At 54.3% G+C, this 26,337-nt stretch overlaps 2 protein-coding genes and 3 long non-coding RNA genes across 5 annotated transcripts in view; 3 read left to right on the top strand and 2 right to left on the bottom strand.

The window, feature by feature from the left end:
- Positions 1 to 719: 719 nt before the first annotated feature.
- On the top strand, positions 720 to 1,838 carry LOC134175807 (uncharacterized). The gene is made up of 3 exons (XR_009969148.1): positions 720 to 868; positions 1,345 to 1,567; positions 1,723 to 1,838. It is a non-coding gene; the product is annotated as an uncharacterized LOC134175807 (long non-coding RNA).
- Positions 1,839 to 8,276: 6,438 nt separating this feature from the next.
- On the top strand, positions 8,277 to 10,959 carry R3HDML (R3H domain containing like). Its single transcript, XM_062642145.1, has 5 exons — positions 8,277 to 8,545; positions 8,966 to 9,084; positions 9,589 to 9,721; positions 10,466 to 10,581; positions 10,667 to 10,959. The coding sequence occupies exons 1-5, from the start codon at positions 8,285 to 8,287 to the stop codon at positions 10,791 to 10,793; spliced, it is 756 nt and encodes a 251-aa protein (XP_062498129.1). The 5' UTR covers positions 8,277 to 8,284; the 3' UTR covers positions 10,794 to 10,959.
- A 1,359-nt stretch (positions 10,960 to 12,318) lies between these two features.
- Positions 12,319 to 26,337, top strand: part of HNF4A (hepatocyte nuclear factor 4 alpha) — a 33,948-nt gene continuing 19,929 nt past the window's right edge. Inside the window, exon 1 of the mRNA XM_062642310.1 lies at positions 12,319 to 12,515. Within this exon, the coding sequence (XP_062498294.1) occupies positions 12,467 to 12,515 (49 nt within the window). The 5' untranslated portion in view covers positions 12,319 to 12,466. The remainder of the gene's footprint in view (positions 12,516 to 26,337) is intronic.
- LOC134175895 (uncharacterized) lies at positions 13,846 to 18,826 on the bottom strand. Its single transcript, XR_009969173.1, has 2 exons — positions 18,747 to 18,826; positions 13,846 to 17,426 (listed from the first exon to the last, which is right to left on the bottom strand). It is a non-coding gene; the product is annotated as an uncharacterized LOC134175895 (long non-coding RNA).
- On the bottom strand, positions 20,795 to 24,776 carry LOC134175778 (uncharacterized). Its single transcript, XR_009969139.1, has 2 exons — positions 24,185 to 24,776; positions 20,795 to 23,074 (listed from the first exon to the last, which is right to left on the bottom strand). It is a non-coding gene; the product is annotated as an uncharacterized LOC134175778 (long non-coding RNA).

Below are 26,337 nucleotides of genomic sequence, written 5' to 3' on the forward strand. Positions count from 1 at the left end.
ACTGTAAAACTAAAAAGCCATGCATACATAATATCCAATCTGTGCTTTACCAGCTTGGTTAATTTTACAAGTGTTGGCTGGAAACATGATTTGAATGTGCCCTGACTATAATGACTACCGAAATGCTCTGTAGATAAAAAGTAATAATTACAGCAGATGTTCAAAGGGTTTGCTGGACACCCAGCGCGTTCAAGATTGTCGCAGTGTGAAAGGGGATGTTTAATATACTAAATTAGCTTTGCTCTGTGTTCAGGTTTTTACCTGTGCATTTCCTGTGCTCATCAAGCTCAACGCCTCCTGCTCGCCTTGCCCTGCTCTCTCACCACCAGGCTGCCCCTCATCTCAGCCTTCAGCAGGAGAAGCAAGGGTGCCCCAAGCTGTGGAATTCATTGGGGTGGTCTTCAACCTCTGGTGGCATCTGAAGGCCAAGATGGGCAGGAAGACAGCGAGGTGAGGGGATGTGTCAGTGTGACACGTGCTGAGCAATGCCCAGGTCAGCCATCCCCAGGGCTCAGGCAGTGAAGAGATGAATTTGCCTCATGGAGAAGCCCACAGCTGTCCTGGTGCCTGGGCTCTGGTTTATCACCCTTTTCCCCAGCCAGCAAAAAAGAATAACCCTCTTCCATTTAGCTTCTCCAGGAGTTTGGGAGTGCTTGCTTTGTTGTGTGCACCTGTGGGGTCCCACCAGGTATAGAAGAACAACTGTCCTTAGAGTTAAATGCTCCCAAACAGCAGATTAAGCCCGAAGCCTTTGCTAGGGATCTTCTGCACCTTCTCCAAGGCATCTCATGATATTTTATTGTCAGGACCATTAGTGGTTCGTCGTAGTCTGGCTCAGTTTCCCATCAGGAAATGGACCAGACCAGAAGTGCAGTCTGCCTGGAACACAAAATCTTACAGACTAGAGCGATCCAGTCTGAGCCTTGCCAAGTGAAAGGACTGTACAGAAGGTGGTTAACAGTGCACAGGAGGGCATCACTGACAGCCTGGGGAGGAGGTGGGTGGTGAAGGTTCTGCTCCTGCTGTTCTGAGAATAAACATCTTTGTTCCCCCCTCTAGCTTCAAGTTTGATTACAAATGAAAGGCAAATCCTAATGCTTTAACTAAATCCGAGCATTTGCCACTTCACTTGAAGAAATAGGATTCTTTTCACAAGTGTTCATCTGTACAGTTTGACCAAGCTAGGTTTTTTAAATATGAGCTCACCACAGATGTGCAACTCAGCCCCATCCCTGTTGGCACCGTTCAGAGGCTAGGAAAGAAACCACATGGGAAGCACGTTCTGCCACTTTGCTGGAGAAAGGCCTTTCTACTGGCTGTTTGTTTAATGTAGGCTCCAAACAGGCAAAATGGATCTTACCTTGGTGTATAGAGACAAGCAGGACCCTATGAAATGATGGAAGATGCCAGTGTTGTGCACAGTGCCCCCCAGGGAGGACAGTGGATGTGGTTCCTCTCCTTGTAGAGCAGTGTTTCTGCACGCCAATGAGAGCCCTCTTCCCACAAGACATCAGCGTTGCTGGGGCTTTGAACTCCACTTCAAAGCCAGGGCTGGAGTGAGGTTTCTGTAAACCCAGAGAAACAGGTAAATATTTGTCAGAGTCAATCAACCCTCACCATCACCTCAACAGTCATCTGTGTGAGACAGCTGGAGGGGTTCAGCAGGCACAGAGGGAAGGCTTGTTGAGTTACTGAACCACTTTGGGACACAAATCACTGCAGTGAGGAGATCTGGAGGTTTTCCCCTTTGCATGGTCCATGAACTCATGGAGATGCCTCATCCTTTCCACCACTGAAACAGCCAAAGAGGAAGATCCTTTTCTTGTCTGGGGAGAAAACCAGCCCTGCTTGCAGTACTGCTGCTGTAGCTTTATAGGCACTGCATTCATCTCAGTTATCCCAGATGGGCATCAGCTGTTCACAGAGCTTGAGAGCACATTGCACCTCCCACCTGGTCCCACAGGTTTAATGGTGGGCATTGTAAGCCACCCGTGCTGGAAGACATACCATCATGGAACACTTCCATGATTTTATCAAGTTCTAGTTTCTGACATTCCCCCAACCCACTTGCAGGGGTTTAAGGCGCTGGTTTTGGAAAGAGGGCTTTGGTGGACCATTCTGTCTGTGGAGTCTGTACTGCAGCAGCTGATGGAGAGGGAGATGCAGGCAGCCAGCAGCTAACCCCAGCCACCAAACCACCCAGCAGTGCTCCCAGGCTTCCTCTCTCTTATCAGCACAGAATGAAAATACCAGCTAAAATAAGAGAAAGGGAAGGGAAAAACTAGAAACAGCTGACACCAGATGAGGGGGGTGCAGAAGGATGGGGCTAGCCCCATTCCTCACCCCCTGCCCAAACCTGACCCAGCACCCGCCAGTGCTCACACATGGCCCCTTGGGCAATGCCACCCTCCTTCTCTCTCAGCCAGGAACCCACAGCTGGATGTTGACAAACACAAACAGATGTGTTGAGGCTGTAACAGGGTCCAGCTGGGAACTCAGTGCAGCCCTTGAGGGATGTGTGCTGGGAAGATGCTCCAGGGGTGCTCCCATCCCAGTGCCTTGGCCATGGTGCTCTGCATGGCTCTCACCTCCCCTCTTCAAGGCAGGCAAAGCCGGGTGCAGGGGCCTGACTGCCCAGGCAGGCTCAGTTTGGAAGCAGCCCAAGGGCAGCAGACAGGACAGCGGGGTAAAACCGCAATGTCTGCTGGGGAAGCGGAGCAGGGGAAGGGCTGTGCCAAAAGCAACAGCAGTCTGGCGAGCTCCGTGTTTGCTGTCCTCCAAGATGCTGGCCATGGGGCAGATGGGCTCTGCCCTTTCCTTCACTGAGCATCTGCCTTGACCTGCCAGGTGCCTCTGCGGGTGCTGGCACCACCACATCTGCCAGCAGGAAGAAGGCTGGATTGTACTGCGCTTGCCTGTTCAGGCCAGTTAAATCTCACTAGCAGCAGCGGGGAGGATGAGGCAGCATGAACCTTATCAGGTCCTTACTGGCCACCACAAACACAGGTCCCCATGAGGTATGGGTGTGCTCAGCCTCGCTGCTGTTTTCTCCCCAGCGTTAGTGGCACATGGGCAAGCTCACACTACTATGGATGTGTCAGCACAAGCCACTGTCAGACCTCAGTGCCGCTGCATGGACACAGCCCCAGTGATGGAAACAGATGTGAATGAGCTGCAGGATCCCTCATCCAGCTCCCTCTGTACTTGAAAGGGTGGATGCTGGGGAGCGCGGGCGCAGTGAGCTGCCAGCACTCAGAGCACCCTCAGACCAGAGACTCATCTTCAGAGGAGGTGTCCCAGTTCCAGGGTTTCCAGGGACTCAAATGTCAACACCTGAGGGAGAAATGACCTTGGGAAGCGAGTCTCCACACCAAGGAAGTGGGGAGAATCCTGTTTTGGGTGTGTTCAGTTAAGCTGCAGCTCATGCGTTTGGACCTTCCAAGGTTTGGTTGGAATCTGCATAATCCTGAAAGGTCAGGATTTTTTCTGTAGCAAATCCATTGGAGACAGTGAACTGCGCACTCGTGGGGATGGTTGGAGAATGTTTGTTGGTGCCACGGTGGGGCCCTGGGCACATGAGAAAAGGAGCAACAAGAACAAAACCTCCCTGTGCAGCCATGAAAACCTCCCTGTGAAGCAGGGCCAGGTGCTCAGTTTCTATCTCAGTTTTGGTCTTGGTGGAAAGGAATGGACTGAAGTCACAGGGGCTGCACTCAGCCTGCGGCACAAACCCGTCCGAGCGAGAAAATTACATGGTAAGGCTGCCAGGGTGTCCTGACTTCACTTCACCAGGTCTGGGCTTCGGGGCTGTGATCCACTAGCCCCTGACCTGCAGCTGGTCCAGCGCTTTGCCAGAGCTTCAGCATTTCCTGATCATTGAGCAGGTGGTGCTTACTGTGTGGGATGCTTGCCTCAGATGATGCCTCTCGTGCAGGCTGGTTTTGCCCCATGGGGTGGGGAACCTATGGGTTTCCCACCACTGACCCTGGGTGCATTTGGCAAGGAGGTCACAGCTGATGCTTGGCTCTCAGGTTTGGGTCTGTGTCGATTCCAGCTGACTCAGTGAGGTGGGCCCTTCTTTCCATTGACCTGTTGGATCCTCTCACGTCAGCAGAGTGCAGTGAGACCATCACACACCCACAGCTGAGAAATGAACTGTTAGCAAACATCAAATTAACCGTGCTCTGGATTCGAGTCGTTAAGTGGATTTCTAAACTTAGCCCTTAAACTTACAGTGAAGAACCTTCATGTGAAGCTCCTGTCCGCAGCACTCAACTTCAGAGGCATTTATTTCTAGAGCTGGCAAAAACATTTCTCGCCTTTCAAAGGCTCCAATTATATCTTGGTGCTGGCTGGAGCCAGTGGTCTTCATAGCTGCCTTGTAGGACTGCTGGTGGGCACCACAGCTCCGACAGTGACAGGGGCAACAGGAAGAGAGGTGTGAGGGCTGACACCCACCTATTGACCACAGAGACCCCATCGGCCTCGAGGGACACCTTAGTTAATACCCCAAAACAAGCAGGTTTTACTTCATGCCACAAAAGCAGGTTTACCTCTTGAGCATGGGATTTGACTTTCCCACACCTCTTCCTCCAAGGCTCAGCTTGGTTCAGAACATTTACAGGGAGCTGGTCCGAGTTAGCGAGGAGGAGGACTCTGAAGTCCCCAGTCTTCAAGACTGATCTCAGTTGGGTTGCAGCTCAAAGGCGTGTTTCACTCCAGGGAGATCACAGATAACTGTACAGGAGTTCAGGCTGGGTTTTCCTGCATCACAAGATGTGGAGATCAAATCTTCTGATCTCTGAGTCAGAAGGAAGATCTCCTCCCAGGAAGCGGGAGGAGAAACCAAGTTATGGATGCGTTGGACCTCTACACTGCTCTAGAAATGCAGAAGGATGTCAAAAGCCCAACTTTCCCCCCCTGCCAGGGTGGGCAGCAGAGCGGCTGGAGCTGTTGGTGGTGTTTGGGGAAGGACTTGGGGAAAGCTTCTGCAAAGCTGGAAATGATCCTTTCTGCCAGTTCATAAGAGGGCAATATTTTACTGGAGCAACAGAGTTTGTGCATTACCTGGGAAAAAGTTTTGTTCAAACAGGGCTTTTCTTCTCTTTTATTTTACCACAGTACAGAGAAGGATTCTGCTATGGAAAGCCACATTGACTACCTCCAGGCATAGGGATGCTCAGGGACCACAGCAAAGGTCAAAGCCCTGCTCATGTCACCATGTGCAGCCTTGAACCATGGCTGGTGGGTGATGCCCGAAGCCAGGAGACGGAAGAAACAAACATGACAGAGAAATCCTGCAAGTCCCGTTCTGGCTTATTCTGGAGCAAGCTGCTGTGTCCGTTGGTTTTAGAAGCACCAGTGGGTGTGTCTGCCAGGAGAGCACTGTGAGCTCTGTGATTTATCTCTTTTTATTCCTGACGCTCATTAAAGTGAGAATTGGCCGGCCGCTGCTTACAGAATCATTACGCATCCAGCTGAGTGCATGTGCAGATTGTTGGCTCGCTGTGCTTTGGCAGCTGGGCCAGTCTGGCTGCAGGATATCACGCCTGACAGGGATACAAGCTCCTTTCAGTTCCTGGAATTCAGATTGTCCCACGGAGTGCTGATTAAGCGGTGCTTTCAGCCTGCCCCCAGGACAAAACCCTTGCCTGGTCCCCATGCAGGGGCTGGGGGCTCGGCTGCTGTGTGGCAGTGGGAGCTGCAGTGGGTTTGCTCTGCCCAGGGAAACAAACGCTCCAAGCCAATCTCAGATGCAGAGCTGTGCAGTTCATGGTGCTGGGTGCCCGCCCTGGCAAACCCTCCCAAATCTCTCCATAACACAGCCCCAGTGCCCTCCCCACCTCTGTGTGCAGCTGCTTCTCCCAGTCTGCCCAAACCACGTTTCCAGTCTGCCCAGTTACGATTGCTGCTATGTGTCCCCGTCTGCCTTTCTAATCCGCTGGGAACGAAACAGCCTTTACCAGCCTTACTAATGAGAGATTTGATATCTGGGGTTGAATGGAGGAGGCAGCCCTGGCATGTGCTGTCCTGGTGCAGTACAAACGGCTGTCCTGCTGCCAGCCCTGGAGCTGGCGCTCACCTCTGCATATGTGAACATGAACTAGGGGTGTTGGTAGGACTGGCAAATCGGGGATGGTGCTTTGGCTGGCACCTGCAGGGGGGTGGCTGGTGTTTAGGGTGGTCTGATGCTGGGGAGGGGAAGCTGAGCTGATTAAACACTACAGTGGGCAGCCTGGGAAGCTGGTGGGCTCTGGAAGCCATCCAGACACCCTGTCTTGACCAGCACTAGCATCCGTGGCACGATACGGCAGGCCCTCAACAGCATCCTCAGCCCCACAGTTCACGGGGTGCTGCTGCCTTCTGCACTATGGGTCCCCTCCTGAGGCACCACAGAGAGAATGGAGATGCCTCAGCAGTGGTTTCCCTGTCTCCTCACTGGAGCACACATCATCCCACCTGCTGGGTGGGGAGTGGATGGAAATATCCCTCGGCCATTCCCCCAGCCATTCCCTGGGGGCTGCAGCATCTTGAGTTGCTTTATGGGCAAGCAGGTGCCAGGAAAAATACACACGGGATTGTTTCAGCAGAGGCTCACAATAGAGTGAGGCTGTGTTAATACAGCACATCGGCTCAGCACCTGGGCACTATTCCTGCTCCATGCTTGGGTCTGCTCCTCTCTTAGCTCCTGGTTGGCTCCTGCTGCACAGTGGGTCTCTGGGACGCTGGGTGCAGCTGATCAGGCTCTGGACTTGCTGTGAGTCCCAGCATGGGGCAGGAGCTGTTTGCCTGGGATCCTTGTCCCATTCAAACCAGTGACAGCAAGAAGCTGCTGCTGTGGGACTGCCTTCTCCTCCCTGTACCATCCCGGCAGCGTCCCTGTGTCCCTTTCTGAGGAACAGCTTTTCCCTGGGCCTGTGCTGGTTTCAGCTCCATGTCTCCTTCTCTGTGTCTCCTGCCCGCTCAGGAGGGGGAGTTTGGCCTTGGTGCTCCCCTTCATGCAATCAAAACTCCAAATCCTGGCTCCAAACCCACCTGTGCCCTGGTGAACCCAGTACGCACCTTGCTTATCTGTGGCCCCGTGGCAGGGGGGGGGGATGACGGCAGCGAGCCCCGCTGCAGCTCACACCAAGTGCAGAGGGAGGAGGAAGAGACGTGAGGGGCATTGCAAGCAGTCCTTCCAGCCTGCCGGCCTCACCTTGCTGTGACCTGCAACAGTTCAGCTGGCCCCAGGCACCGTGACCGCTTGGGATGCTGTAGGGAGCACACCTGATGCCGCAGGATTGTCAGCGGCTTTCAGACTCGTGCAGTCACTTCCCCTCCCTGAGGACAGACACTTGGACACCAGCGCAAGCCTGAGGCGGCGCAGCAGATCCCTGCGATACCTTTGGCTGGGCATCGCCAGGGAAAAAACCCTCCTCCGTTTTCTGTAGCTGCCGCCCAGATGCAGCCGGCCGGGGGGGTGAGGAGGTGACAGAACCGTGAATGTCCCAGAGCAGGTTAAACTCCCATCCGGCAGCAAACGCCCTTGGCTGTCTGATGGACGGGTGGGCTGGGCTTTGCTCGCTCCCCCCCCGCCAGCATCTTGCAGGGCTCTGTGTTGCTGCCAGCCCGCCCGTGTGAGGAGGCACCCGGCAGCCTATAAATGCCCGAGCGCGGGGCTCCTTCATGACCCTCTCCGGGGGCAGTCAGGATGCATCAGGCGCTGCAGCGGGCTGCCCGCCGGGGCTAAGCTAAACCCCTCCTGCAGCCGCCGCCGCAGGTTGGTCGCGAAGGACAACTCCACCGGCTGCCGGCGCCGGGCTCTGCTCAGCCCTCAAGGTATGTGTTTGGAGCACAACCTCCCCGCTGCTCCGAGGAAGGCTGGCAGGGATGCTGGGAAGTGCCAGGCAGACGCCGGCTGACAGACGGGGGAATATTCCATTCATTCATTTCTTTTCATTTAGAACTCTTTTAGAAAGGCAGAAAATTCTGCTTTTGGCACTGATTTGTCTTCCCCTGAGGGAAGGAATCGTCAGAATTTGTCACTGGTGAAGAACTTTGCCGTGCATTTCTTTACCTGTATGAGATTTCCGTTTGTGCTGGGGATTTATTCAACACACCAAACATGTGGGAAGTTACAGGGCAGGAGGCTGCAGCGAGTTTCTCAGCAGGATCCTATTTAACCGCTGCCTGACAGGTTCGTGCAATGGCTGAAAAGATGGGGAAGGTTTTGTACTGATTTCATTCTTTAAAGGAAACAAGAAGAAAACCAGGTCCTCAGACATCTCCCTGCCGGGCTAGCATGACTGTGCTCCCCTTGCCGCTGCTCCTCACTGCTGTGGGCTTCTGGATGCCACAAGAGTCCAGCTCCCGGCTGCTGCTCAACGACACCGAGCCCCTGTCCCCTGCCGGGAGCAGAGCCGCGGGGCTGCTGTGGGGCGCGGGGGTCCCCCGGGGCAATCCGAAGCGGTTCCTCTCCCGCCGCGACATGAGCATGATTTTGGACTACCACAATCAAGTGCGGGCGCAGGTGTCCCCCCCCGCGGCCAACATGGAGTACATGGTGAGTCAGGCTCCAGTAGAGTATCTCTGGGTCCTTGGTGGGGTCAAGGGGCTCACCTGGGATGTGGGTGCCCAACCTGGTAAGGATGGGGCACCCACACATGGGGATGTCAGGGTTTGTGGCTGTCATCTGTCATGGGGGATGTTCCATGTCCCTGGTGCAGGGCAGGCACATGCAGTCTCTGTGCAGGAGGGATGGAGTCCTAATGGGGTGATGCGTCCTCCCAGGGGCAGATTTAGGACCCCTGGTCCCATGCCTGAGCTTCCCAGCTGTGGGATGGCTGCCCCTGGGCTTTTCCCAGCCTGATGTGGCTTTTGGACACTGGTGGGTGCTCCCTGAGCACAGGAGAGTGGGTTTCTCCTCTTCCCTCCTCTGGGCAGTCAAAATCCCTGCCTGCCCTTTTCCTTTCCTCCTGGCCAGGTCTGGGATGAGCGGCTGGCCAGGGCAGCTGATGCATGGGCTGCGCGCTGCCTGTGGGACCACGGCCCCCCCGAGCTGATGAAATACGTGGGGCAGAACCTCTTCATCCAGTCGGGCAGGTGAGTGCCCCGCGGGCAGAGCGGGCTCCTGGGAACCCCCTGCACCCTGCGATGCTGGAGGAGGAGGAGCAGCAGCCGCCCCTCGGTCAAGAAGCAGGGAGGCTCTGAGCTGTAGTTGCAAAGGACTGAGAAGCAACCAGGGGCACATAAAGGCCCCCGTGGTGGAGATGGGGGGTCCAGCTCTTGCAGAAGGGTAAATATAGGAAAACAGAGGTGCTGAGCTGGGAGAATGGCATCAATCCTGTCTGCCTGGCACATGGACCAGGGGGATGCAGGTCCTGGAGCTCCACCAGGAAGCTGAGCACTCAGGGGCCTCAAGTGAGGGTTGCGTGTCCACCAGTTCCACAAGTGGACTTGGCACGAGGGTGTCGTTGCCCCTTCTCACTAGGAATGCCAAAACCCTCTTCTCTCCCCATTCCTCAAAGCAGAGCCTTCCCCTTCCTCTCCGTTGCCCATGAGCTCTGAGGGGGAGGAGGTCCACCTCACCCGCAGCATCTTTTGCAGGTCCATCTCCATCATCAACATGGTGAAATCCTGGCACCAGGAGAAGCAGCACTACTCCTTCCCGCACCCCCACGAGTGCAACCCCCGCTGCCCCTCCAAATGCAGCGGCTCCGTCTGCAGCCACTACACTCAGGTGAGCGTTGCACAAAGCCTCGGTGCAGGGAGCAGAGCTGGGATCTGGGATGGAATCCTGGCAGCAGGGCTGGCAGCAGGCACTCTGCCTGCTGGAAAGGTGCAGGAATGAATCCTGTCTGTGATGGAGCGGCTTTACAGCACCCGGCTGTGTCAGCAACCTGGAATGCAGCTCCTTCATCCCCTGGCACATCCACCAGCAGCCTGGCCAGCACAATATGGAAAACGTCCCTCTGCTTCCCAGTGCCAGTCCCTAAATACCTCCTCTGCATGGCTCCAACCCTTACCTGAGCATCTGCATCCTTGTGCAGCTCATCCATGGGGATGCTCAGGGACACTCTGGGTTGCAAATGGGCAAGACACTTTTTTAAGGAAGAAATTCAGCCTGGAGAGGCTTTAGGAGGAGCTTCTGGCACTGTTTGCTCTCCATGTGTGCAGGATGAGCTGCTGGCTGCGATTCGGGGTGACATTTGGGATCTAATTTGGGTAAATCAGAGAACCGACCCAGACTGCTGCTCATTGGAGTGAGCAGGGGGCAGAGGGGCTGCAGGCAGAAGACAGACAGTGAAAGATCACTGGTGACAAAGCATTGCCTATGACAGGCACAGGATCCAACCCAAGGAATTTGCTAGGCGGGATGTAATTCCATGGTGCGACGCAGCCCTGCGCTGTGGTCCTGGGGTGGTGGATGTTGGATGCCTGGGTGGACGGTCGCTGATAGCTCCTGCTCTCTGTCCTGGCGCAGATGGTGTGGGCATCCTCCAGCCGCCTGGGCTGTGCCCTCAGCACGTGCACCAATGTACGCGTGTGGGGCAGCACGCTGAGGCACGCCGTCCTCCTCGTCTGCAACTACGCCTTCAAGTGAGTGCATGGAGGGAACCCCCCCAACACCCTCGCTCTGGTGCTGGCGGTGGTGCTCAGAGGTGATGCTCTCCTCTCTTTTTAGGGGCAACTGGCAGGGAGAAGTGCCGTACAAGGTGGGGCAGCCGTGCTCAGCCTGCCCCCCAGCCTATGGCGGGGGCTGCTCCAACAACATGTGCTTCACCGGACTCAAATCCAACCATGTCAGTTGATTCTAGGGCTGCAGCCCCACGAGGAGCCTCCGGGAATGGGGATGGGGTGAACCGGAATTATTTATAACACTGACCCCCCACCAGCAGCCCGGCTGTCCAACCTGCTTCATCCCTAGTGTAGGAAACTGCTTTTATAAGATAAGATCATAATTTTTAGCATATTATATATTATTGTATATTATATATTTATATATTATATAAAATACTATATATTTTACCATTTATAATTATTAGCATATACATATGTTTCAGCAGCATTTGTGTTTTCTGGCTGCTTTCCACTTTGTGGGAAATAGGAATGGTTCAGGTCCCTGTTTGCTGAGACAGGGATGGTTTGAGGGTGTGTGGAAGGAGCAGGGCTGGCTGGCGTGGTCCCTGCTCTGCAGGCTTGGGGGTTTTGCCACTGCTCCCCACCTGTGCTAAGGCAGAGGCTGCTGTAGGTGAGTACCAATATGCTCCCCTTGAGGTGAGGAAGCTGGAGAAGTGGGGAGCCCCAGCTGTGTCCCCCCTCCATAGCACACATCCCCACACCATCCCACCGCCCTACCTCACCCCCAGCATCACTGAGCACCCTGTTATCCACATCCTCTCCCTCCCTAGGACCTCTCATCACTCAGCAAACCCAAGGGTCCCCAGATTCCCAGGCCTTGGCTGTGATTCCTGCGATGTGTGTGATTCCTGCTCACTGTGTCCCAGCGGCCCTCTCCTCACTTGCCCTGCTCCCATGCACGCTCCTTTGGGACTCCCCATATGCTTGGTATCATTCCAGCAACACTTCTTGCACATGGCCCTGCTTGCCTCAGCATGGAACCACCGGTGGCACAAGGAGCATTCCGGACTGTGAAGACCCCAGGGCTCCTCCTTGGTGCTGTGGTCCTGGAAGGAGCAGAGGTGTCCATGAGTGGCTGTGGAACCCTACAGGTCCCCTCGGTTTGGGAAGCAGAGAGAGATGGGAAGGAGCTGTGACTGCCCTGTGCCCCGGTGCTGTTCTCAGGGTACCACCCTGCATCCCACTGCAGCATCCCCATGCTCCCCATCCCCAAGTGACCCCTCCAGTTCCGCATGGAGTGGACAAGCCCTGGCTCATGACTGGGGCATTTTGTCCCCTGTGCTTTGTCCAGGCTCTGCTCTGCCCGTGCCAGCCCCACAGCTCATCCCACAGCCCCTGGTTCCCCAGTGTTTGCAGTGTTTGCCCCTTGCCCATGGGCAGGCTTTTCCCGTCACGGGTGAGCTATGGCACAAAACTGGCAGCACCCGGGATGCTGCGGAATCGGATTTGGCTTCCCTGTCCCCTGCAGCCAGGGGTGAATCCCAGCCCATCAGCTGCCCTGGCCTTGACACCGGGGGAAAATGGGAGCCCCAAAAGAGTCCAGTAAAAGCCATGTTTGAGTTTCTAGCTTGGTTACTATAGCTACAGCAACGGCACCTTGCAGATTGGTTTCCATAAGAGCTTGGTTACTATTTAACATCTCCACCCACATTAGCCCCGATTAAGCGAATCAGTAAGATAACAGGAGAGGCAGGTTTTCTCGCCCTGCCTCTCCGCGCTCCCTCCTGCCTTCACCTCGCTCCTTAGTGAAAGACATTTCTATTTATCTATTTAGATTTCCTTTTATTCCTCTACCTCCTCGGGTTTTTCCGCCCCAAGTCCCCATAGCAGTAGCCGGCGAGACATGGTCAATGTAAGCACCCAGCTAAGCGCTAAGATGGAGGCTCCATATGGTGAGTACAGCATTCCCATCGCCCGCGCTGCCGCCCCGGCGTCACTCGCGGGAAGCGGGGCTGGGAACGGGCAGCAGCCCCCAGCCCCACATCCCGGCCCCACCGCGCTGCCCGGCCCCCACCGCCTCAGGTACCTGGAGATGGAGGCAGGAAGAGGGTCCCCAATTGACCTTTCTGTTGTATAAATACATCTCTGTCTCTGTGCTTTCTCTCTTTCGCTGTGCTTGGCTCAGAGAAGGAGGCACGTGCGAAGGGAGCAGAGCTGGCGCAAGGGGCTGCTGCAGGGCTGGCTGGCAGCACAAGAGGAAGGGTTTAGAGAGGAGGTGACGCTGCCTTAGGACACGCAGCCAGCCCCGGTGCAAAGGCTGTGGTGCCCGTGGCATGCCAGGGCTGTGCGAGCGGGCACAGCGGGTGCCTGCCAGTGCTGCTGCTCTCACCTAGGGCTGGGGCTGGGCAGGTTCCCAGCAGGGAGCGTAGCGCCTGGATGAACAGCAGCCCCAGTGTCTGTGGTACAGAGCAGCAGGCAGGGAGCCTGGCTGCAGGGAGATGCACACCAGATCTGTGCCCATGCTCCCTGCACGGCACAGCAGGTACATGGGACAGCCCCATGCCACTGCTCTTGTTGGCTGTGCTAGATGCCTTCTGCCAACAAACACGGGCGCCAGGGGAGAGGTCCCCCTGCCCAGGCTGTCACCAGACCACTGCTACCCTCAAGATGGGTTCAAATGTGCCCATGTAACAGCTTACCTGCGCAGCAAGGGGCTGGGGCTGGTTCCATGAGATCTGGGAATCCCAGTTCCCTGGGCATGGCCAGCATGTGGAGGAAGGCCTCAGTAAACAAGGTCTCACAGTTGCGGGGTTCTCCGTCATCCTCATGGATCTCCATCACTTCCTTGTGGCTCTCCATCACTTCCTTGTGGCTCTCCATCACTTCCTTGTGGCTCTCCATCATTTCCTGGTGGCTCTCCACCACTTCCCTGTGGCTCTCCATCACTTCCCCTGGCTCCCCATCACACCCCATGTCTCTCCATCCTGGTACCTTGCCTCTCCTCACTGTATTTTTCATGTCCTGCTCCCCTTCTCCTTTATCACACCTCAGTCATGACCACACACAGCCCCACCAGCCCACACTCAGCCAGGTCCCAGGAGGGTTTGTGGGACTCCCAGGCAACCTCCTCGCACTTTGCCCATGGCCCTGTTCTGGGTGGTGCCTTCTCTTGCTCCAGGCTGCAGCCTCCTGTGGGTGCCACCTCCAGCCCTAAGCCCCAGGGTGCAAACCCAACCTTATTCCTGTAGTGAGCAACAGGCTTTGTCTGACAGACGTGATGCAAGGAGCTGAACAAGCTCTTTAATCACTTATGATTAAGTTATTCTGCCCACTTGTAGCTTGCTCCAGTGGGAGCAGCCACTTGCCCGCCCTGGCACATCAGTGACCTCAAGCACAGGCAGGCACACGTTGCCACTGGTTGGTCCTGATTTCTTGGTTTAATCCTGATTTTCTCCTAATATTTCAGCCTGAGGGTCAGTGATGGGCCACGGGGCAGGCGCAGGCAGGGCTGGGAACCACAGGGTGGCTGGAGAAGAGTCACTGCACATCCCACCATCTGCTCCCACGGCCAAAGCAAGCCATGGGACCACTGCCCGCGAGCCCGTCGTGAGGCTGAGCCTGGGGCCTTGCCAGGGGAAGAGAGGAAAATAATAATAATAGAAAAGCAAGAAGGGCCTCCCAGACCAAAGGGGGAGGAAGCTCAGCGTTGGCAGAAGGAGGGGAGTCCTCATAAATAAAACGGGTGAAAAAGTTATCCAAATAGAGGCGAGGAAGGGCTGGGGACTGGGCAGTGCCTAGCGGTACTGTGGGGCTGGGCTGTGTGGCAGGGTGGGCACAGCAGCCGGATGCGCCATGGGGCTGATGGCAAAGTGGTGGCCAAGCCCTTTCCAGGGTCACTGGGGAGATTATTCTCTTGGAAAACAACGGGATGTTCCAGGCAGTGGTGGTGCACTGAGTCCCACCAGTGCAGCCAGTCCCAGCCACCCCCAGGGCATTGCTGGGCTCAGCTGATGGTGCATACCACATCCACCAGATGAGCCTTCAGCCTTGGAGGGGTCATTTTCAGTTTCCTTTGACAGATAGAAGGACTCTCTGATTTTTCTGTCTCCCCATCTATGAGGGGCTTCAGCATTTCAGTACCCATTTGAAGCCAGGGTTATATTAAGGGGGAAGCTGGGTGCTGGCACTTGGCCTCAGGACAGCAAGCGGGTCTAGCCTGCTCTTTCCAGCAGTGGCATTGATAAGATCAGAGTGGGGCATCCACCCACTGCAGCTCCTTCAACCCTGCCCCAGATTGCCTGCAGCACTGTCCCTAAACCATACCTTGGAGGCACTGGTTTCTCTCCCATCAGACCTGTGCCTGGTGTAAAGGATTTGGAGGATGCTCTGCTGGAAAGGGCTCCTCCAGGCGCACTGAAGTTAAATCCCCAGGGGAGGCTGCAAATGAGTGTGTGAGAGGGTAGGGTATGGAGAAGGTGTAAGGGGCAGCAAGCTGGTGATGAGACCCCGGCTCCACCTTAGTTCCCCAAATGAGACTTGGGCACAATCCTGGCAATTTCCTTCAATCCCAGCATGGGCAGCACCTCTCCTTTTTATATTGGAAGTGTCTCAGAGCCAGGGATCCCCGGGGCCGGTGGTTACAGCGGGGCCAGCTCAGTAAAGCAGCCTTGGAAATCAGCTGAAAAACGCGAGCCATCGGAGCTGCTTGGGCAGTTTGGTCAGATGTGGGGAACAGCTTCAGCTGAAGAATGCGAGAGGAGGCAGAAGTTCTGAGGATTTTTACTTTTCACTATGAAGCAGCTATTTCTCATTGACAAATTGATCTAATTATAGCTTTACACTAGCTACTACCCAAACTGAGCTTTCCCCCTCTTGATTTCTCATGTCAGCTGCTATTTAATTCCTCTGTTTACTCCTTGTGCTCTGTGTCCATGGCACGGAGGCCATCAGGGACTCGTAAGTTTTGCGACACCCGCACAGGTCCTTCCCTGTTCCCACTCCTACCATCCCCACTGGCTGTCAGTGGTGTTTATAACACTGGCAGGGGCAGCACTTACCGGGGCAAGAAACCGCTGAGCAGGGTCTTGCTGCACCCAGAAATAAGCCCTGGTATTCAGATGGGATGCAGAAGGAACAATCACTGCTTAGCTGCCTTGGCTTGATCCTGAGGCTTAGGGAAGAGGATCTCCTTGGGGAAGAGCAGGGGATGCTCCGCATCGCTGGGAGCTGCAGGGATGCTGCTCGGTGTCAAGACAGTGACTGCGGTTGTATGCAGGGCTGCAACTTCCACCACACCGGGGCAGCCGTCTCACCCCAGCACTTACCAGGCGGCAGCACGCCCTGGTCTGCGGCTTCACTTGGAAACACGATGGTAATTTACAATGGGAGTGAGCACAGAGGGCTGGGGTGAGCTCCAGCTCTGGGAGGTGAGCAGCACGAGGCCTGGGAAGGCTTGAGGAGCGGCTGGTGTAGGTGTGTGGGTCAGACAGGCTCGGTTGGTCTTCTGCTGACATTTCTCGAATGGCATTAAAATGATGTTTGTCTAAAGCGAGCGCAAAGGGGTGGTGAGCGATGGTGGTCCCGCAGGCAGCAAGGTCTGGGTGATCTTCTTTGAAATACAGCAGTATTTGCAGTGGGATCGTGGCCAGCAGTGGGCACAGGCAGAGCCAAGGGGTAGCTGGAGCAGAGGGGTCACCTACAAGTGTCTCTGTGGTGGGCTTGGGGGTAGAGCAGGGCAAAGAGTGCGAAAAAACATCCATGACTGTTTGTGTTCAGGCTCCCCCTCTGTTTGCTTTCCTCAAATATTGGAGCAAACAACGTTCCTGGCAGAAATGTTTGTGGAAAGAGCAAATGTTGCAGAATTTCACGAAAGGCAAATTTCAAGGTAGTGGCTGTATCACGAACCCAAGGCTGATGGCTCTGCACTGGGCAGAGGCGCCACATTCCCACTGGGGCCTCTGAGCAAAGCCAGGTCCCAGAAGCAATTACGCTGAAGGAACGAGCCCCATCCAAGCTTCAGCCTGAGCATCAGCCAAAATTATCCAGCAAACCCCTTCAGGAAAGACTAACGGTGCCAGTCAAAAACTAACAGTGGGCTCTGGATGATGCACTGAAGCAGCTCCATACAGAGCAAGTGGCTGTGGAAAGACACCAATAGCTGAGGAGCAGCTGGATCCTGGCTCCAAAAAGCTGAAGTGCCCACAAGGCAGGACCGGACTTTCTATCCCAAAATGCTGCAGCCACTGGAGGGACTCTGGCTGCATCCCCATGGCACCAGGAGCCCCAGTGCTGAGGGGTGGAGGGGGACCTGGGAACCATCACCATGGGCTCAAGCCCTCTGAGCCCCCCAGCACCAAATGTCCCTGCAGGCTCAGCTAGTGCTGGCATCTTCTGTTGGGAAGAGGACTGGAGGTGGCAAATGGGTGCTACTGTGTGCCTCCTGCTGTGGGTCACCACACACTGGCCATCTCCTCTGCAATGGGAGCCCTGACACATTCTCCTTCCCTGCACAACCAAGCTGGTTTGATGCCCTGATTTTCATCACAGCTCTACAGACCTCTGACCGTGCTCATCCCACCGCAGCCTGCCTTTGCTGTGGCTTTACCCATCCACTCAAAACCCCTCTGCCAGGGAAGGTGGCTCAGCCCCTGCCACCAAGCATGGGGCACCCAAACTCACCACCGTGGGACCAGTGGGCACCTTTCACCTGCCTCTGCATCAGAAACCTTTTCTGGCCATGGGTGTGTGTGAGATTTCATAGGCGATAACCCCTGGGAAAGTGGGAAACGCAAGGAGAGTTGTACACTCAGCTTCCTGGCGTGGCCCAACGCTCTGCTCAGGAGAGCCAATGTCAACAGATAGGCCTGAAGGAAGGAGCAAAACCAAATACATGAGCACTTCGCCGAACAAGAGCTGTAAAACCTGCACAGACCTGAACAAGTGCCACAACACTCTTTTATACAGTCAGAATCAATAGTCAAGCCCACTCAAGGTGTTTGCTGACACATAAATGACAGCCACCATGCTGCATTTATGGCCCAGTGCTGCTCCTCCTGTCCCATTCAGCCACTTCTCTCCCCACCGCTGCTCCAAGGGGAGGCTCAGCATTTTGCTGCGTGGTCCCCAAAGCCTTGATACCCCATGATAAGAAGCTGCTGCTCATCCCCAATGTGCCAGCCTGCCCCGGTTTCCAACTGGCTGGGCAGGACCTGCATCCCACCCCATCACCAGGATGGCATGGTATGTCCCACTACCTCCTCAGCCTGGGAAGAGGATGCACTGATGCTAACGTCACCCGAGGAAATTTGACCATGGGCTCTGAGGCTGGGCAGGATGTCAGGTTAATGGATAGGGCAACACTGTGGGGCTCAGCAGGAGGCATAATATAACAACTGCCCCATGGAAAAAAGCCCTGCCTGTGCTGCAAGCCCCCATCCAGCAAGCTGTGTGGCCTCTTGCTTGCAGCCACCATGGCACATGAGCAGGTCCTGCCCCAGTGACGAGCAGACTCAGCCAGATCAAGGTGCCCCAGCAGGAAGGAGCAGAGAGGGCATTGATGGGTGCTCAAGGGAATCAGCCATAGGCAGGGTAAAGATAGCACTGGGAAATGAAGGGTGGAATAAGGAACAGGAGGGACAAGGGGACGAAGAGCCAGACTTCAGATCCACAGCCTGGCTGCTTCCCTCCCTAGAGTCTGCTGCCATCAGGGACCAAATGGTGGTGGAATGGAGGTGGTAGCTTTGCCACCCCATGGATACCCTGGTGGAAGCAGAGGCAGGTGCTGCCTGCAGCTCATCCATGGGTGTTCTCAGGGACTGCCACTGTCTGAGAGAAATCTCTGTTGACCTGGGTGTGTTTCTGTGCTGCAGGCATTGAAACCTGTGTGGAAACGGAGGGGTGAAGAGAGGTGTCATGGGGTTACGTACAGTTCAGCCCCAGCCCTGCCCCTGATGCTGCTCCCGGCTCCATGTGGGCAAGCTGGGCATTAGCACACCCCTTCCCTGGGCATGGAGCCGATGTACGGACTTGTGATCATTCCCCATCCCTGACTCATCAGGAGTCTTCTGGCAGCTGCCAGCCGCATGCATTCCAATTAATATGAATGCACTACAGGCAGCCCTGGGTGGGAGCCGCAGAGATGGGACAGGAATGGTTTAGGAATAGTTTGGCTCCATTAGACTTACACCTTTGAGATGGTGCTCAGGATCCAGTCCAGCGTCTCTGGATGGCAGGAACGAGCTCTCTCCTCCTTAGCACAGTGAAAACGGGTAGGCTTCGTGGGATGAAAGCCATCAAGGAGGAAGGAAAGTGCAGGAAAATGGGTGTTTCAGATGGGCTTGGCCCCAAGATGGTTCTTCTGGGTGCGGAGGTCATGCTCGCTCCTGGCCATGGTTGGGGCACAGGGTTGCATTGCCAAGGTGCCCAGTTCTCCCTTCCAGCAGTCAATGTATTGCTCAGTGCCTATGAACACCCAGTGAAGTGCCACACTAATCCTACACCTAATTTTCCTCCTCTGGGCCAAGCAGAGCCCCATGTGCTGGCACACACACTCCCTGCAGAGGAGAAACATGTCTGCGGGACAAAACTCAGTGCTGCCCAAAGACAGGGAGCACCAGGCACACAGCTTCCTCTGCCACCCTGCTTCATCCCCGCATCCCCATCCCTGAGTGCTATGGTGGTGTCTGGGAGGGACGACAAAGGTCATTTCTCAAGGATATGGTGCTCTGGGTATTTATATAGAAACATCTTAAAGTGAAAGCGGGCAGCCTCTCCCCAGAGCAGGAGTCAGACCCGCTCCTGCTGTTAAACACACCCAGGCATGCTTTCTGGAGCAGCCTCTGGAGCTGCCCTGCACAAACCCAGCAGTAGGCCTGAGGCCAGGGTGAGGGCACCTCAGAAAGGTGGCCCAGAAAGCAGCCTGTGGGCACTGGCAGCAGGGCACAGACCCAGAGCCACCTTATAATTCCCCTCCGGGTAGTAGCCAGAAGCCTTTAAAATCTGCGGCTCTGCGGCACGAACTCCTGTTCCCCATCAAATCTCATTGTGACCAGCATTAAGGGATTAGCTGGTCCCTGCTGCCACACCACAGCCAGCTCTGGGCATGGCTCATGCCCTGCTGCCCACGGGGGGCTTGCTGGCTGCACGGCCCCATCCCAGGGCGAGACTCCCCTAGCTTGGCCCGCAGAGAAGATGAATGGCAGCACATACAACCTGCTCCAGGAAACACCAGGTACCCACTACGCTCCCGCTGGCACTCGCAGCAGGTAGAGAAGTAGCTGCAGAGGCGATGTGAATGAAGGGCATTGGCAACCCCCAGGGTCTCCAGTGGGGTTTCAGAGCAGCAAAATATGCTAATCCCCCACATACATATCGCTGGTCCCCATCAGAGGGGACCCCGATGTCCCTGGTTTCTGTTTTGGCTTCTGGGTGGTGGTGGTTGTTGTCCCCAAGCTTGATTCTAGGGCTCTGGAGAGATACCCCAACTTGGGAGCATGGTGGGGTGGGTGCTGGGACTCCTGGGGGAAGAGATGGTGGAAACAGACTGGTGTCCCACAGACACCCTGGCTGTGTCATTTGGGATATGAATCGGTTGTCCTCAGTTCAGTTCCCAGTGCCCGTCATCACCCAGGCCCAGGGATGCGCCCTGCCAACCTCCAGCACAACTTCTGGTCCTGCCCTGTTTTACTGCCTTAGCTCCTTAGCCAGAGGTGTGCAGTGGGGCTTCCCCAGCCCTCATAATCAAAGCGTAAAAGCAACTAAAAGAGTTTCAGTTCTGGCTGCACAGAGCTCTTACAGGAAAGGGTTTTTTTGGGTCCCACTCCAGCTCAAGTCCCCTGCAAGCCAGCTCCCACAGGGACCACAGCGAGGAAGCTGACTGGACTCAGGGTGCTGCAGGCAGCAGAAGCCCCAGCAGCATGTCCAAACTTGGACATGTTTGGTGCATCCCAAACCCAGGACTCTTCTAGAGCCCCATCCACAAAACACCCCAATAGCCCCTGCCCAACCCTGAGGCACAGCAAAAATCCTGGGGCTCCTCTTCCTTGAGCAATTCCCCCAAGCAGGGCTTGTGCTGACAATGGGGTTTGTGCCTCCTGGGGCAGCCTGCATCCCAAATCACCATCCCGTGGGATGAGTTCCCAGCAGCAACCCACAGGGAGCCACGTGCTGAGAGCTGCTCCCAGCAAATACCTGTGCTCTTTATCAGTGGCGATTGATTTAGAAAAGTTCATGGTTGCCGAGTCCCATGATTGGTTTATTAAGAAATGGCTCATTTAATCAAATGATGTAGTTTATGGTCATAATATATTTTAATTTCTTTATGATACAAGAGGCCAATGGCACTGGGCCTTTCAGGAAAGTAAAGGGATAAATAATAGCGTTATCCTGTCTTGGAGACATAGGTCAAATGCTCAGAGGCTAAATAGCTGTTTGCTATGTTGTTTGGTAGCTGGGAGCCAGGCAGTTGGCACTGCAGTGTCATGCCCATGCGTGATCTTATCCCCTCCCCATGCAACAAACCTCGCCTGTAGAAAGCTCCCCTGTTCCCGTACCTTGCTTGCAGCTGTGTGTTTCTGCGGCAGTAAGACAGGACGCTCTGTTGAATGGGAGGTGCTGTGGTGGCCACAGGCTGCAGGGGTGCGAAGCTGCTGTGGACGTGAAGCTCCAGGGTGCTACTTTGCTCCCACTTACCCCTCTGGCACTTGCTGTGCTCTGGTGACTGAGGACACTGGGCACAAGTGCCTATTCAGGCACTCTGCCCACTCCTGCGGAGAAAAAGCGTTTAGCACTGACTTGTTCCCTTCTGACTCCAGAAACCAGAATCTCTCCAATTTCAACTTACCACTCCTTGCTTTCTTATTTTTCCCCCATGCCCAGGCTACCTTCCCCAGTTCAGACCTGACCTGTGCTCCCACCTCCAGCAACCCTACACCTTCCTCATGCTGCCTTCCACCCCTTTCCTGAGATGCTCCCCCAAAGTTCATCTTCCCACCCAGGTTGACTTTTCCAGCAGGAAGATGCTTTTTGCCTTTGAGGAGCCCTTGACTTGCCTGCCTTTGGGGATACAGGCTCAGACTTGCCCCACTGAACAATCCCTCCACACCTCCAGCAGCTTTGGAGTCCTTTGCCTTCATTACTAGTGAGGGCTGATCCCGAGAGCCCCAGCAGTGACTGGGGCTCAGTCCCCATCTTGGCTTGCTGCAGCATCCACATTTGCAAACTAGAGAAAAGCAGCTTAAAAAAAGAAAGGTAAAACTTGCTTTGTTGATTTTGGCTGTTCTCCACCCATTGCTTCACCAGCTGGAGTGATTCAGGGCTGTTTCATGTATGTATAATGAATGTAGAAGTCAATGAAACCTAAATCCCTTGCAAAGGGGATGACAGGGGTGAAGGGAGAGGATCTCCAAACTGCCAAATTGGGTGCTCTGTAGGGCTCTTTTTCTCTGGGAAGTTATAAGATTACTTCAGTTACAAAGGCATTATATTAATCTGCTAAACAATTCCAGATGTGGGCTGCTGAGATCCCTGGCACACTGAACATGTGAGCTGGTGAGGCATGGAAAGCCATAGGTGCTTCTTGCTAGCAGCAGACCCTCTCCAGCGCTGCTGATTCCCCATGGCTTCTGCTCTCCCATTTAAACTGGGCTTAAATGGCTGGATTCAAGCTGAGCATCTGCCAGTGCAGTGAACCTGAAACAGCACGTGGCAAAGTCAGAGCCTTCCCAGGTTTCCTCCCACATGAGCAAGAGGGTGTTTTGCTGAAAAGTGCTGGATTGTGGTTCAGATGGAGCACAGCACTTGCTTTAGTGGTTTAGGTGAGGCAAACGGGATCAGAAGCTGGAGCTGTAGCTCAGAATGAGTTACAGACTATGGGGTAATGCAAGATGAATCAACAGTTCTTCTTCCTCGCTTGGTCTGAGAACAGTTCACACTTACTGTCCTGGCAAAGCAACAGTATTAGTAATGACTTCCTCAAGTGCTCAGAGTCTTTGTTAGGCAGGATAATAAACCCCTTTCTGGTCCTGGGATGAAAGCAATGCACAGTGTTATCAACATATGCTGAAATGGTCTGTCTGTCCTCATGTTCGCACTTCTTTTCCTAATGCTTTTACATACCAGCTTTTTATTTTAGCTCCAGTAACTGCCTCCAGCTCCATCATTCATCCCAGCTTTGGCTAAAATGCGCATGTTGCTTTTGGAGAGGAGTTCAAGCAACCTCCTTTGAAGTATCTCTTTCCCCATGTCCAAAAACTGCCTTGATTCTCCATATGGTGATTTTATGTCCTGGGGGCAGTTTTGGTTGGCTTGGCCACTTCCTGATAGATGTGGCATTGGTGAGAAATACCTGAGGTTGAGGGGAAGCTACCCCCATCACCCTGAGCGGTTCTGGGGAGCTCAGGGTACCACTGCATGTCACAAGCTCACCAGTGACAGCATGGCTGAGGTCTGCTCAGGCATCGTCTGTCCTGGACATTGTCCCCAGCTCCAAGCAGCATCTGTGCCAACCACAGCACTAGGGAAAATGAATCACCAAGAGTGATCTGGTTTTGCACAGGAAGATGAAATGCCTGTGTCTTCCCTCAGGCACCAGGTCTGGCACATGGCTGTAGTCACCTCCTGCCTCTCAGGGCTGGATCTTTTTGATCCATGTCTCTGGATGCAGGTGGTGGACCTCTCCGGTTCACCTCCACAAGGTGTTTTGCTGGGGCAGAGACATGTTCTGTGAAGCTGGCAAGGACCAAACAGACCCTGAACAGCTTCTGCTGAATCATCAGTTTTACTGGAGACTTCTCGCTGCTGCTGGGGACGTTGTGGGGATGGACACAGGCACTGACCCCAGCTGGGTGTCCATTGTACAGCTGCCCAGAGGCAAAGACCCTCTGCTTGAACTGGGGCTTGTTTCAGCTGCACTGACCTGCACCCCCCCCAGACCCTGCCAAATTCCCTGGAGATGCTTTTAATGCACTGATGACTTTGCTCCGGAATCATGGCATGGCAGAAGTCAGAAGGGTTTGACAGTGTGGCCTAAATATCCCTGTTTACTAAAAGTCTGACAAAACATGAGCCCTTGGCTTTATCTTTCCCATTTGGAAATAGCCACAGAGCAAATATACTTAAGGCATGAAGGGAGGGGGATTTACATTGACTTTAGAAAAAGCTGTTCTTTAAAAACAGGAAAAAAAAGCTCATCCTCGAGCTGTGTAGACTGGCTGATAGACCCAAAAGTCCTGCGTGGAGGCTTAAAGCCTGCCTGCTAATCTGTGGCAATGCTGTGTGAGCAAGTCATGCAGTAAACTGCTCTCTGTTAATTTTTTAATGTAGAATAAACAGGTCAAGAAATGATTAGCATGAGAGTAAGTTGAGCTTAATCAGGAGAAGCAAAAGAGATGAGAGGGAAGAGGCAAATTGGAGTTATCAGTTAACCATATGGAGTGGCTTTGCCTCTACCAGCTCATGTTCCCTCTAATTTTTCATCTCCTTTGAAGCCGCCTTTTCCCCCCTTCCCTAAGTTAAATGATGAGCTAAAATTGCTGATATAAGCACAATGGAAGCTCTTGTTTCTCCTTCTCGTTTTCTATCTGCAATGGCTGCCCAAATGAATTGCAGGTGATAAGGTTCCTACCTGGTTATTCCCGATGGTCCTTCCCATTCCATGAGGAGAAAGGGAGCTGCTGATGTTTAGGCTGAAACACACAGAATCCTCTTTATGCAAGTACGAGCACTCTGCTCCAGTGCAAAAGGAGTGATCCCAGCAGATCCAGGGGCTGAGCGGAGGCATCTGCGGGCAAGGGGAAGAGCAGCCCTCGGGACTGCTTGGAGTGGAGTTTGGTCAGTGGTCGGAGATCTATATTCTCAGATAGGCAGGACTTTGTCCACAAACTGGAATTTGAAATTTCAAAGGGGAAAAAAAAAAAAAGGCAGAAGGGACCTTTGCATGTGTGGAGACGACTGCGCCGGTGACGCTGCCCTGGGACTCCTGGCCTTTGTCTTGTAACTGGGCTTTGTGCTTCCCAACCGCTCGCTTGGCAAAATGGTGGTGGGATGAGCATGGGCCTTGACCTTGTTCAGGGCTCTCCTGCTCTGGAGAGTTTTCAGATCCAAGCCCATCTCTGCTTTGCTTGCGTGCCAAGGAGAAGCCACTGCAGTCCACAGTGGCCTTGGAGCTGTGGGACATGGGAGGAATCCGAAGTCAGGGCTACAAGAGGCAGTGGTGGCATCACTCGTGTAAGGAGTGATCCTCTGCCAGGGATTTCTTAAGAGTGAAGAGCTGTGAGAAAGAAAAGCAAAGGGCAGGAGGGCCCCAGGCTCCTCACTGCTGCCTGGTCACTATCCATGCTCAGATAGCTGCAGGTGACCCCAGAATGGGGGATCTCGTCAATTCTGGAGGGCAGGAATGGGCCAGCAGGACCTGCAAGATGCATAACCCACATAGGGGCACTGAGGAGATGTGGCCAGGCTCCTTACAGGGTGCGTGGTGAGAGGAGATCAATGGGCATAACAATGGGAGAGAGGTTCAGGCAGTGTCTAAGGAGAAACCTACTCACCATGAGGACAGTCAAGCATCAGTTGCGTAGAGAGGTTGTGTGGTCTCCATCCTTGGCCCTGCTTCTGGCAGGAGGTAGGAGTAGAGACCCTGGGGTCCCTTCCAACCTCAATGATCCTTTAATCTTTCAACACCCTTTTCAAGAAGGGCAGAAGGAGCCCTGAGAGAGGAGCTTGCTCACTCACTTAACATGAAGAGCTAGCAAGCACAGTAGCTCATAACATCCTTACCATAAATGCTCTATTATATACTCTATTCCTGACCCTCATTTACTGAGCAGCATAGATTTTATTTTCAGGGAATCCCCTTTTGCTTTGGACGAATTTGCCAGCCAGGGATATACAGATAAGGCAGAATTAGAGTCATGATGTGCAACTGTGGGAAAGGATTTACTGCTCAAAAGACAAAAATTAAATAATCACTGACACAGAACATCCCCCAGAGCTGTCACGGTCTCCTTTGCAGTGATCTCCTGGCTAGGAAATAGCAGGTGGAGGGTTCAGAAAATGGGAACAGGAGGAGAGAGGAGGGGACCTGAAGGCTGAATTTCCCCCGAGCACTTAGTCTGGGAACAGCCTTTGCCTACCAGTGGGGGTTTGCCAGCTATGAGGTGTCTCTCTCTGGAATAAAAATGACAAAACACCTCCCATAGGACAGAAGTGTTTGAATCCACCCCACAAACAGCCACTGACTTGAACAACTCCATCTAAAGCAGCTGCAGGGCAGCAGCATCCTGTTGGCTAGTGCAAGCCATGACTACACTGGCAAGCTGTCCCAAGCCCCACCATGCAGGGACATCAGGGGGAGACAAGGACTCCCCAGGCAGAACACTGCCAGGGCGACCATGCTCAGGGAGCAGCCAACGTGTTTCCATCATGAGCCCATCTCCAGGGCAAAGGAACCACACGGTGTCCTTGGCAGGTCCGAGACAAGGGGTTTGGGAGGGGGCACTGGCGACCGATGGAGGACACTGGTGGTGAGAAAACGACAGTCAACACAACCCCGGTTGGGAAGCGCCACGTCCCATTGACAGTCCCAGCCTCGTGAGCCACCTAATGCTCTCCAAACTTCCCCACTCCTTATCTGCCGCTCTCCTGCACACGCTGCCTCACCAGTTTCTATTCCTGGCCCTTTTAATCCTTCCTGCCCCGGGAGCAAACGGCCTTTGCAGCCTTCCTGGCTCAGCAGGCTATTCAAAAACCAGGTTTGTTTTGCTGAGCAGAGCAGAACGG

This window comes from Pezoporus occidentalis, unplaced genomic scaffold, assembly GCF_034315485.1.
Source record: "Pezoporus occidentalis ecotype Australia unplaced genomic scaffold, CSIRO_AGI_Poc_V1 ctg70, whole genome shotgun sequence".
Lineage (NCBI taxonomy): Eukaryota > Metazoa > Chordata > Aves > Psittaciformes > Psittacidae > Pezoporus > Pezoporus occidentalis.